This window comes from Puntigrus tetrazona, chromosome 19, assembly GCF_018831695.1.
Source record: "Puntigrus tetrazona isolate hp1 chromosome 19, ASM1883169v1, whole genome shotgun sequence".
NCBI classification, from domain to species: Eukaryota; Metazoa; Chordata; class Actinopteri; order Cypriniformes; family Cyprinidae; genus Puntigrus; species Puntigrus tetrazona.
The window spans coordinates 10,366,537-10,379,308 of NC_056717.1; the positions used below are offsets into that span (position 1 = coordinate 10,366,537).

General features: G+C 36.9%; 1 protein-coding gene across 1 annotated transcript; it reads right to left on the reverse strand.

The window, feature by feature from the left end:
• Positions 1-8,174: 8,174 nt before the first annotated feature.
• sla1a (Src like adaptor 1a) lies at positions 8,175-12,302 on the reverse strand. The gene is made up of 8 exons (XM_043218496.1): positions 11,911-12,302; positions 11,214-11,313; positions 11,018-11,111; positions 10,815-10,901; positions 10,000-10,103; positions 9,739-9,870; positions 9,524-9,653; positions 8,175-9,433 (listed from the first exon to the last, which is right to left on the reverse strand). The coding sequence occupies exons 2-8, from the start codon at positions 11,278-11,280 to the stop codon at positions 9,229-9,231; spliced, it is 819 nt and encodes a 272-aa protein (XP_043074431.1). The 5' UTR covers positions 11,281-11,313; positions 11,911-12,302; the 3' UTR covers positions 8,175-9,228.
• Between the last annotated feature and the right edge of the window lie 470 nt (positions 12,303-12,772).

Consider the following 12,772-nt stretch of genomic DNA (forward strand, 5'->3'; position numbering starts at 1 on the left):
CCACAGTTAGTCAGTTCCAGACTGAAGGGTAGCAACCACGCATATACAATCGGCGAGACCGAACAAACTTACACTGAACCGAATGAAACTTATAAAAGGGAGGCAGTGACATTAACTGACGAGACATACCTGAGCATAATGAACTGATTAACAAGACAGAAACTAGGTCACACATGGCACATGAGCAATGAAAACACAGGGGTGTGACGGGAAAGTCCCCATCATCACAGTAAAACTAAATATTGTATGTTTGGGTACGTGTGTGTGGTCCTGATAAACCCTATGTTCGAGGAACAGTATTTTATAAATAAGCTTATAAATCAAACGCAAGTTTTTTGAGAAAAATGCAGAAAATTCCTGTGACATAAAATACAGTTTGTACAGTATAAAAAACATTACGCCTATGGAATGTTCCCATAAAGCATGTGTGTGTGTGTTTGTGCACGAATGCAGGTGTGAGTGTGTATGTCTATGTATATATGGAGTTTGACCTCACATGCTTGCTCACCCATCTATGTGGGCCATAAAGATAGTGACAAAACCGCCTCTAAAGCAGAAGAAATAATTTGCTTTTGCTACAAAGCGGGAAAACGAGAATCAGGTATCCGTTTCCTATACTTATGACAGATGCAGAATGATCATTTTAAGTCTGTGTAACGCAAAGAACATCTATATTATACAACCTATTGTAAATTCCATTGTAAAATGTTTCGCACCAGGTTGCGTAAGCTTGTATTTCAATCATGTCTGGAAGATAACCTTTTGACCCCCAGAGGTGGAATTTATTTCAGCCTTTCGCACTTTGAATCTTACCAACAAGCATACGTACTAAAATACATCCATATTAAAATGTATTACACTTATTATTATTAATATTACCATTTAAACTTAATAAAATAATTAATAAAATCTATATACTCTTCCTATTATATTTATAAATACTTGCCATATTATACAAATAAATGAATTCTTTCATTTAAGGGAATATGTAATTATTTATTTATTTATTTATTTTCTCAGATCTTATATCTAGGCCTCGATCCTTTTTAGCTTTAGAAGATCTTTGCAAGTTCTTTATCTGTTGCCAGTTTCCCTCATTTATAAATCTCTGCGTTCTCACAGGGATTATACGATTGTTCTTCATAATCCTCGCTGAATGAAACAAATTCTCTGCGAGGTTCCTCCTTTCGGGAATCCAAGAAATGTTTGCGACACAAAGCACTTACAGTGTCTGATAATAAATAGTCCAGATCGGTCGTTGCCTGGCCTGTTGTCATTAATCATCTGTCTCAAAGATCCACAAGCAACCATAGATTATTGTTCATGATCTTGTCAAACAGTCAGCGGGAAACTCTTTCTGACAAAACTGTCACAGAGCCTTCGCAATCGATGCCTGGCAGCCCTTTTCGGATCTGCCCGTGTCTGACAGAAGAGCCCAGTTTAGACAGGAAGTGATACGCGTGGCGATGGTGCTTTACGTCTGCTAAGTAAATGAAAGTGCAATCGAACTAATTATTTTACGCATCTAAGGCAGTTCATAAGGTTCTGCATAAACAGAGTAATTTATTACAGCACCTTGTAAGATGTAAAGTAATGCTCCGTTGTAAAATAGGATGTGACAGGTTTATTGCTCGACTGTAGGATCTTCATAACCGGAGGGCTCAGTGATAATCTTCTTTTCCTTTCAACTGTTTAAAGCACGTCTGCACCAAAGAGAATTTCAAGACAGACAGATACTAGCATTAAATGAAGCTTTCAAATCACAACAGGCTTTGCAACATAAAGCTCTGGCGTCTTCTGTGCTTTGTGTTATGGTATTTGCTTTATTGTTTATGGAGTCGTTTCTACAGTTTGGGGTTTGTTGGCAATATGATACAACGTTAAACCAGGTTATGAAAACACATGCATCACGTCAATTGCCGCCAGGCTATGTAGCTTTCTCATGCTGTTATTCCTTCGGTGCGCTTGATGTCATTGTCTATCTAATAGCACTTTTTATAAAGCTTTTGCAGTGGTGCTTTATTGCACTGGTGGACAGTGTTTGAGCCGGTGGTCACAGCTAATTAGCCTATATATATATTTAGCTCCATCTGCTGGTTCTATGACTAGATGTCTCTGCACCCGGCATCACTCGAATGTTTCACCCCCCAAAAAAGTACTGAAAATGTACTCACCCTTAGGACACCAGAGACGCAGAAGAGTCTTCATAAGAACAAGATTTACAGAAATGCAGCATTGCCTCTGCAGTGATTGGGTGCCGCCAGGACTAGAGTTAAAACTGCTGACAGAAACATCACCATAACCCACATGTAATTCACACGACTCGTGCTTTAAACGAATCTCTCATTAAGGCATTTTAACTTCAAATATTGCTTCTGGTTAAGAAGGTAAAATGTTTAGCCGAACCTCTGTTCCAGTCGATGTTGGTTCTTTTTTATAAGAGCAGAAATCAGAAAGTAATTTGTAGGAGTTGCTGGACATTTTGTTACTAAGTACCTTTATAAAGTAATAATAAAGCAATTTAGAGTGTTTTCAAAAAAAAAAAAAAAAAAAGCCCAAAACAATCGGTCCGAGATCGCCTGAAGGAGGTGGTCTCGGCTCGACTGAACGGTTCGGTTGTAGTGAGGATGCAAAAATGAACCAGGCTGCTATGAATATATACATATGTTCCGTGAAAAGCTTGGTGGTTTTGCTAATACCTCAAAATGAAGCTGTGAATGTCTGTGGGTGAGTACATTCAAAATCAAAGCGCACTTTTCTTTTTACTTCATAACGACGTCCTAAACTAATATAATGACAGCTGCGATGTTGTTCAGTTCCGACGAGTGAGAGCTAGGTGACAGCTTTGAGCGACGAGACGGCGGTTTACTTGCACGTGACTAGTAAATAACTAAGCTAGCTAGCCGAGAAAAAGCAAACCGCACCAAGAATAAAATGCAACTTTGTGATAATTTTTTTTTTTTTAGCTCTGTTCCGGAAACAAAGCAAACGATGCGAAAACACCCTAAACGATATTTATAACGTGACACATTGTGTCATTGCTTGATGCTGTTTGGTTTGTTTTTTTACTCACGTTTAGAAATCAGGGTTGTGTGGATGACAGTTTTGTGACAGTGTTTCTTGCATACAGATACAAACAAAAAGTGTTTGTAAAATATGTTTAAAATCATATTACAAATCCCCATCAGTAGCCTAATAATAGCTGGGTTAGCTCACGTTGAAGTCACATGACCAGCCAAATACGCCTGACTTTAACTCACCTGTGGACACCTTCGCTTGTGAAATGAATTAATCACGCCAATTGTGAATTATGTAGGGCAGTAGTGAATTAATTTCTACATTGACATATGTAAGTTTGCTTTGTGTGTGATACTGTAACAACGCCACTAGGTGTCGTTATAGGTTTGAGGATATCACCGATCAATGAAACGATGTACTTTAAACACATAATTACACATTTTAAAAGTTGATGATTGTATATGTATTAATCGTTTGAATCCTCAATAAACTTAGGTTCACGTACGTACGACTAGCTAAATAACATCTGGTATAAAATTTGGATATCCATAACTGTGAATTAGCATCAAGTGCAGACACAGATGCTGCCGTGCTTATACCCTGCTGTAATTAGTCTACCGTTTTTAATAATCTGTGTGGCTGAAAACACTCATCATTTATTTTCTTTACCGCATTCAGTCTAGTAGATAATTCGCGTGCATCATTACAGGTTATGCAACTCATTTGATTCACAGTCCATTCTCCTGAAAAATAGTTTAGCGTAGACCACTATTGAAGCATCCTGACTGAAATTTTACTCATGCTCGGTTTCATTTATGATATGTGTGTGCAGTGCAGTCCTGTGTTTTGTGAACGGGATCATGGCATTTTGGTAGATTAGCAGATCTCAAAGGGGGGTGGCAGTTTGAGGAAAGCATCAGAGACGGAAAATATTTAAGAATCTGTTTATCCCGTGTAAAAATAGAGCCAGTCCAATGCCTTGTCTGAATACTTCCGGTTATGTGACAGCATCGCCAACTGGGAAATAAGTAATACGAAGGTTTATGTGGAAACTTGTCTCTGATACTTCCAAAGTAAAGTTTAACATGGCTTTCTGCCTTGAGGTTATTTCATAACAGCATTTTCGTTCAGAATTTATTTTCGTTTCTTTTCTTTTTTTCTTCAGTGTAATTGGAGAATTTACTGATACGGGGTCAGGTTGACACCTATGGAGGTAAATCGTCCCTTTTATAAAAGCGGGTAATTGATTATTTATAGTCTGCGTTTTGCAGACTCTCGTATTTAAATGGAGCGTATCACATTTGTTAGTTTCATAACTGATCAAATACCAAAAGAGTTAATCATAGACTGTTATGTCACCGGTGGGAAACACAAAGTTTCGAGGATCGTATTTATACACGTACATATACCTCATGTCTATATATAATGCACATAAAGGGCACATGCTTAACGCTCATAATTACACAGAAAAAAACGGACCTATTCTGGCTCTGAAGTTTCAGATGCCACTAACTTTCCATTCTTTAATGGAATTTCTTTTGTATACTGATCGCAATATTATCATCTGATTATTCACTCTTGTTTGGACTGTAGCTTACAAATCTGTAATGAATATCCCAGTTCCGTAATATTACTTTGATTAAATTTGTTGCATCCAGTATTACTAAAATTTCCAGAAGCCCTTATCAAGAACAGTATGGGTTCCAAACACTTGAGACATTTCCTAAAGTTTGAGTTCCTGTCGAGACAAAAACACTGTTTGTGATGAATTGAACACAACGACGCAGGCCAAATCTCAGATGATGAAGAGAGAACAGATTGTTGGCTCAAACAGAGTTCCACCTGCGTGCCATAAACTGCTAAACTAAACGCTTCATCGCTCGCCGTGCATACGTGGCTGCTGTGACAACAAACTTATTATGCTTAGTAGAAGCATTGCCTTTTGAGGTTTTGTAAAGGCATAAGGCATAAATATACAACTAATAATGGCAGAATTCTCTTTTTTGGGTCAACTATCACTTTAAAATGCACATTTCAGAGCAATATTGTTGATTCCCAACACCAAAATTATATTATTTGAGTTTCCAATATAAAAATATATATATATATATATATATATATATATATATATATATATAAATGTCATTTTCTCATTTCTAATTTTAATGAACTTTCTGCTTGGGAAAATATATCTCTGAGTGGGTGCTGCAGTTTAAATTTATTCTTGAGGGTGTTATAAGGGTGTTCCTTATACTGAGAATGTTTCTCAAATTAGCAAATGTGTGTGAAGCATATCTTGTCCGATATAGATGCCTGACAGAGAGGAAGAATATATATACTCTGTGAGCACATTCGCTCACTTCTGCAAGTGATACAATAAACGCTGGTAAAACAGCAATGCACCGGTTTTTGTTTCAGGCTTATTTATGATTAGTCGGAACACATCTGGAACACATCTGCTTCCTTAAACGGGAGGAAAAGTGTTTAAATGCGCCTTTCCAACGCATACTCCTTGGTACATGCTCTCTTTCCCCTGTATGGGAAGAGCCATAACTCACACATGTGGATGACAGAATATTTCATCTTCAAAGTTCACATTGCTCTGTCTGAACCCTTGAAAGCCATCCATCTAGACACAAACGCTTGCAGAAATACATTCGAAATAAAAACACATCTTGTTATTTATGCCAGAAATTGGTAGAATTGTCTTTTTCAATACTATTAAAGTTAGAATCTCTCATTAAGTGAATGCAACCTGCAAGCAATTTGAGTATAATTGAAATGTCAGGACACTTAGGTCATGCCACAGTTGCGATTAATTGGAAAACTATATATTAGCACAGTAGGAAATGTTTTACTGATCACATAGAAAATAACTTTTATGGGCATCTATTATTCATCCTTTCATTTTAAAACATGCTTTTGTGATCTGTCACTTTTAGCATCGCATGATAGATGTGAATTTGTGGCTGTCGAGGGTGTCAACAGAGCACTTTATACACACTTTACAGCTGCTTGTCCTGGACTGCAGTCTGAGCTTGACTCTCTCCATCTTATTTACAGTATCTATGCACAGCACAAATAAACCGAAGCGGCGTGTAAATTGGGTCACGCACCAAACTGCATGTAAATATAAATATAGTCTTCACACCTACACGCTCAGAGCAACATTTGTTCTCTTAATCTCTGTTGTGACAACACACAGCCTGTTCATTAAATCTTAATTTGCTATGTTTCAAGATAATTTAACATGAAAATGCACCGCTTCGTGAGTAAAAGAGACCCTCCCGTCATGAAAAGCATTTCCAAGCATCTTTAAAGGGGAATCAAACCTGTTTAATTTTTCATAGCATGCCAGGGTCCATGCTAAGGTTTAGACAGCTGGGCCGGAGGCTAAATTACATCAAACATATTATGTTCAATGACACAAAGTTCAACACTGGCTCTATTCTTATTCACAGTCAAAGGAAGAGCAGACATGTGCATGTTTTTATAATCAAAGGCCTAAACCACCACCACATACTGCTTTTGGTGTTTTGCTTGATCCCGAGGCCTGTTAGATCATTACACAGATGTTAGAGATGTTACCACAGGAGAAAAGAAAAAGTCTTTATCTTCATCTACCACATCCATCCCATCTAAAGGAAACCTGCCCTTGGGGTCCAGCTCTAGTTACCAACTGTTTAGGAACAAAGTCCAGGAGCATCTTAAAACTGCAGTGATAGTATCTAACAGCATTAGTTGTTGTTTAAGAGGCCTAAATGTGAGATAAGATGCTTTTCTTTGGCTTGCCATGGGAAATATCTGTCTCAGACATGCAATCTTCAGGCCATGTGTTCATTGGCAATTATATGAGCATTATGGTTTCAGATTTACCTTTGATCTGCACCTTTGATCTCCTCCCACCTTTGGCATGGTATGTTTAACACATGCTATATGCATTTTATAGTTTGGGGCTGTCAGTGATTTTAGACAATCAGTGGAGTTCAATTACTGATAAATTGAAAAATGTAAAAAAGTAAATTATAACATCCATTAAAGCAGCAGCAGGAGAGGGTGTGTATATATATATATATATATATATATATATATATATATATATATATATATATATATATATCAAACCAACCATGTGTGCACTAACATATGTGAGCTCCATGTGCTTTCATGAAACCTGTCACAAAAAAGAGAAAACGCTTACTCATACTTGAGCTAATCAAGTTCAATCTGACAAAACTGCAAGCACAAGGCTATTTTTAGTTGCATGTGGCTTTCTTCAGCTAGCTGACCACGTGAGGGGTAGTTGTGATATTTCCATAAAACAAGCTGAGCTGTACAACATAAGGGTACAGTGTCGGCTTTTGTGTAGAAGGTTGAGTCTGTTTATTTTGTGGCAAAGTAAGCTAAACCACTTGTTTTTTTGCTGGAATAACCCAGATTCAGACGCATAAACATCCCGAAATGCTCATTTAGATAATCACAATCTCAGTGGGAATCAAACCATCCTCTCTTTCAGCCAACTGACCGGAAGATCTTGTGAATGCTGTCAACAAACACAACATTATAATGTGGACTATTTTTTTGTATGCAAGTCCATTATTTACAAAAAAATACTAAAAAATGTCATTTTAATCAAACCGTAGCACATCTTTTGAATGGTCTAAATTAAAATAAAACCTTCACATTTTAGACACGTAATGCCACGTTGCTGCAGAATTTTCCCCCTATATTTGCTGAATATTTAATGGTAATGCACTTTTGTGTGAATTGAAATGTCACAGCCATTAAGAAATGGCTATTACATTTATTGCAACAATAAACAGCACTATTAGATGATGAAAGGTTAGTGTAATCATTCGTTTTTAATCTAATGTCTTTGTTTCAGTTCTCTTTAAAGCCTGCTTGTGTTGCATGAGCTAAATGTTTGATAGGAATAAATGTCTCTAATTAACACTCCATATGGTTACCATTAAGATTTTACTGCCTAATGCACTATGAACACAACATGAGCCAAACAAAGCCGTGATATTGAGAACTTGTTTGTCTTGATGTTTGGATACAGAGGCTCAATGTGCTTCTGCACTGCAGTTCACATGTAAAAGATTCAACAGTTACAATTTCCAGTGGTTTTCAAAATAATACACTACAAAAGGAAATATTAAAGTATAGGAGAAAGTGTCCCATCTCTCATTCCTTTAATTAAACGTGCCACATAATATTTTCAAGAAAGAAAGCAATGGTTCTTTGATAAAGGCATATGTACATTAAATTATAAGTGCTTATGGCTTTACACTCATGAACAAATGTTCATAAAACGTTAAGTTGCTATAAAACGTGTTCCTGTAACATTCGCTATTAAACATTTTGCTGCATTATTTATTAACATTTTGGCTTCAGTGTTTTTAAGTAAGAAACCGTGCTTCACAGTAAAGTTAAAGGAAGAATTAAAAAAAAAAAAAAATGCGTGCTCATCTTTGGTGCTAGGCTATATAAAGTAAATCAAGAAAAAAGTAGCATGTCAACATTTTTCTTGATTTACTTTAAAGCTTAATAGTGAAACATACGGATATTTTGAACAGATTTTCAAAACACTAGGCATCATACACTACTTGAAAATTGGGCATCATAAACTAAAAATTGCGTAGTGTATTCCAGGCTTAAGAATCACTGAAATAAAAAAATCCCTAAAATTAAAGCATCTAAACATTACAATAAATGAGATTTTTTTTTTTCCAATTTGATTTTAGGGTGAAACACTACTTGAAAATTGAAACTACAGAATGAAAATGAAAAAAAAAAATTATATGAAAAAAAAGTAAATGTTTTTTTTTCTAAACTCACAATTTTGACTGAATTCAGAATTATGACACATGAACTTATAATTCTGAAAAAAAAAAAAGGCAATTGCAAATTTTAATTTACAACTGCTAGAAAAAAGTCGAAATTTGTGAGAAAAATGCAAAAGTGCAGTTACTATTTAAATTTTTATTCCATGGCACAAACAACGAAGAATCTTAACCCCGAATTCAGAGAAAAAGAGAGTCAGAATTGCGAAATGTAAACATATAAAATTAGGATATGTAAACGCAGAAATGGCTTCCATATAAATGGACATGTATGTGAATGGGTCGCTTTACTCAGTGCAGAAATATTACAGTCCATTGCAATGTGTTGGTTAAAATGAAAAGATTAAAAGTCTACGCTCGTGAGCTAATAGTCCTCATCTTCATTTATGTTACTGTGGTCGGGCATCACATAGACAGACTTGCTCTTCTTCTTTCGGTCTTTGGCGTTCTCTAGCACAGGTACTGATGTTAAGGACAGATATGAGGCTATGCTGCTCCTCACGCCGTAGCTCATCATGCCATCTTTGCTGTCCGCATTATCCAGTGCGCTCGGGCTCATCAGCTGTGACCTATTCACGTGGAAACGTATGCGAGTCATTCCATACAAGCCCAGCAAACGGAGGAAATGCTTAGCAGGATCTAAAAAGACAAAGACGTACTTATTCACTTTCTTCCAATCCAAGTTACGGCGCATTACCACAGGAGGGGCTTCCTGGGTTGTGCTCGGGGCAGAAGTGGACAGAGTCAGACACGGAGCGCTGAGAACACAACATATACCGTCCGATGAGTCTGAGGAAACCCCCCCCCCAAAATAAAACATTAGCGTTAACGTACCACATTAAAAGCAGAACAGAGTTTTGTCTTCAGCTCTCACCAGAGTAGTGATTGACCATGTCCTCCAGACACTGAAAGGTAAGCCGCGGGGAGACGTAGTACCAGCTGTTAGTCAGACGAAATATTTTATAGTGCTTTATGGTTCTGTGTCTCACAGAGAGAGAATATACACCTGCAGGGAACAGTGGTTATGACTTCATTGTCCTTCTCGCTTGCACCGTCAGTTATTGCTGTAATGCGCGCGAATGGAAAACGTTCTGTGGTTAGTACGCAACAGAAGAAGGCACTTCCAGACACTCACCTCTTTCTCTCGGGCTCTCTCTAATAAGGAATGATCCAACACTGTTACCAGGCAATAACAAAAGCTCTTCTGCCTTCTGTCTGCTAATCCCCTCAAACAGCCATCTTAAAAATGTCAAATAGTAAAGAGGAAATGATGTTGACAACGAAAAGCAATGACTTCACAATTCAGCACAAATTAAGGTCTTAAATAACAATACATTTTTACTGGTGTTCAACATAATATAGTTTATAAACTGTGGAGGAAAAAATCAAGATTTTCACTATTCAAAAGTTTTGGGTCAGCATTTTATTTACTTATTTTTTAAAGAAATTATTAGCATTCAAGTGACATTAATGATGTTTCCAAATATATTGTTCAAATGTTTTTAAAAACTTTATATTAATCGTATTTCTTCAGAATTCTTTATGTTTTAAGCAAAAGCTGCACACACGGCATTCAACTTATTCAACAAATAAAGTTATATTTATTCAGCAGCAAATCATTATATTATCATGTGACATTAAATTAATGAACATAGAAAATTATTTAAAATTGCAACATTTCATAACATTACCATTTTACTGTATCAAACAAATGCAGCTTTGCTGTGCATTTCTTTCGAAAAAAAACCCCAACTTACTGATCCCAAACTTAAATGGATGTATTAATAACAAAGACTTTATAGCATTCTGAAAGCGACTACAGGAAATTGTCTCTAGCTACATTTATAATTTAGTAATTGTGTTCTGTCCAGGCGTCATTTTGAATTTAGGAATATATTTCTAGCACCATCACAAAACATACATAAATGAGGATAATTATTCTAAAATTACCCATGATAAACCTTTGCCACATAATTACTTGGAATGTAATTCTCAGTTCCTGTTTGAAGAGAACGGACTTTCCACCAGCAACCATCTCTGTAAAGTACAACATGTCGTTTTATGGGTTGCATGCGAAAACATATTAAAATATTAGCACGCATGTATTGTTCTATAGCATCAAACACAATGCATTTCGCTGAAAGAACACTTACTCGGAGAGACCTTTGAGTTTGTCCCCTATCCCAAAGATGGGTTCACTAATGTCTCGACATGGGTAATCACTGAGCACCACAAGACTGTCACAGTCTGAAATGATAGATTAACAAACAGTATAAATGTCAAAGAGCCACATTAATACATATTTTATCAATAGACTTCCCATGCAGCAGGTGACGACTCGTAGCTTACCTTTAAACATGGTGTCAGAGTTGTTGGGCTCTGGGTTTGTCTTTTCCTGCCTCATCACATTGCCCATAATGGCCGTTTAGAGGCCGCAGCTCTACAGATCCTGGAATGTTAAACTTTCATTTCAGCACGAGTTTAGCATCTGATAGTCTAACATTTAACGCAACAGCTGTTTTAATTTTGCAACTTCCTCTCAGCTAATGTGTTATCTCTACCAAAAAATAGAACGGGGAAGCTGCAGAGAGCCCGAGTCTACCACTATTTTCCACTGAACTTCTTCCTGACAATAACTTGCATTTCTACAGCGCAAACAAAAACTGTGTGTTATTTTTTTAAGATCGTATTTTATGGTTTAATAACTTGATTCATACAAATTTAATCATTTCCATGAATTGCCTTGTTTGTTTGGGTCTCATCACTCAACATGACGTTTACATGTTTTAATAAATGCATAGAAGTGGTATGTACGCAGTTTTTATTTCTCATGAATTCTTAACGGACTATTTTGTAAACATTATACATCAAGCCATAGAGAGAGGCAGATTACCGCAGGTTACTAAAGGAGTAAGACTCAAACAGCATCCTTTCACTTGACACTTCTTTCCCTGCAGCGAAACACTGTATAAATGTCAAAACTCGGTTTTTATTTCCCACTCCACGCTAACAGAAATATGCTAGGCACATAAATTAGTTTTCTTACCTCTCACTTGAAGCAGTTAAATATCCATGTTTCCTCCAAAGGGCAAAGCTTCAGTTCTGGCTGGCTGCTCCCAATAAAGTTGAAGCAGGTGGTTCAGAGTAAAGAAATATTGCCCTGGTCTCAGACCGAAGGCCAGCAGTAAGAGCAGTTGTGTTGTGAGTGGCCTGCACTGCTCTGCAGGCTTATCTAAACTGAGCACTGGTCTACTGAAAACAGCACACGGCCACATACTTCCTCTGGTAAAATGAGGAAGAGTTCCCTAACCTCGTCTTCCTCCGTCCTGTCAATGTGCACCAACAGAAATTACTACACATTCTCAATGCAAATAAAATGCAATATACGGTATAGCAAACCATTTTTAATGCAAATAAGTACAGTTTGCAACGCTGGCATTGAGGTTTACGGTTGCTCAAACGGGGGTTGTGCAACTTCCTGTGTATAGTGGGTGAATGTCTGGGTGCGAGCGCGTACATGTGTGATTTTCTCTCTCAGAAGCACAGTGTGTATAGCTGAATGGCTTTAATGATACAAAATTTAGTGATAAAAATTTGCTTTAGTCTTAGTGTTTGTACTAGCTTTACGTTTTCACGTGACCCTGCAGATCCACCTATATGATCCCATTGTGTACCAATCACGTAGCATACGCCATTCCATTTATAGTTTTATACTGCAAAACACTTAAAGATTTTGAAATCAACCATCAACCAAATTGTTTGGACAAGTGACAGAGGCCTCAACAGTATTTCTGCTTTCTGTGAACGTCTACTTTTGTGCAGTGCTATGAATATACATCCACAAGTACCTCTTTTTCTCTCGTTCAAAGACTTAAACTTCTTTTATTTTTCTGCTTTTATCATTTTGT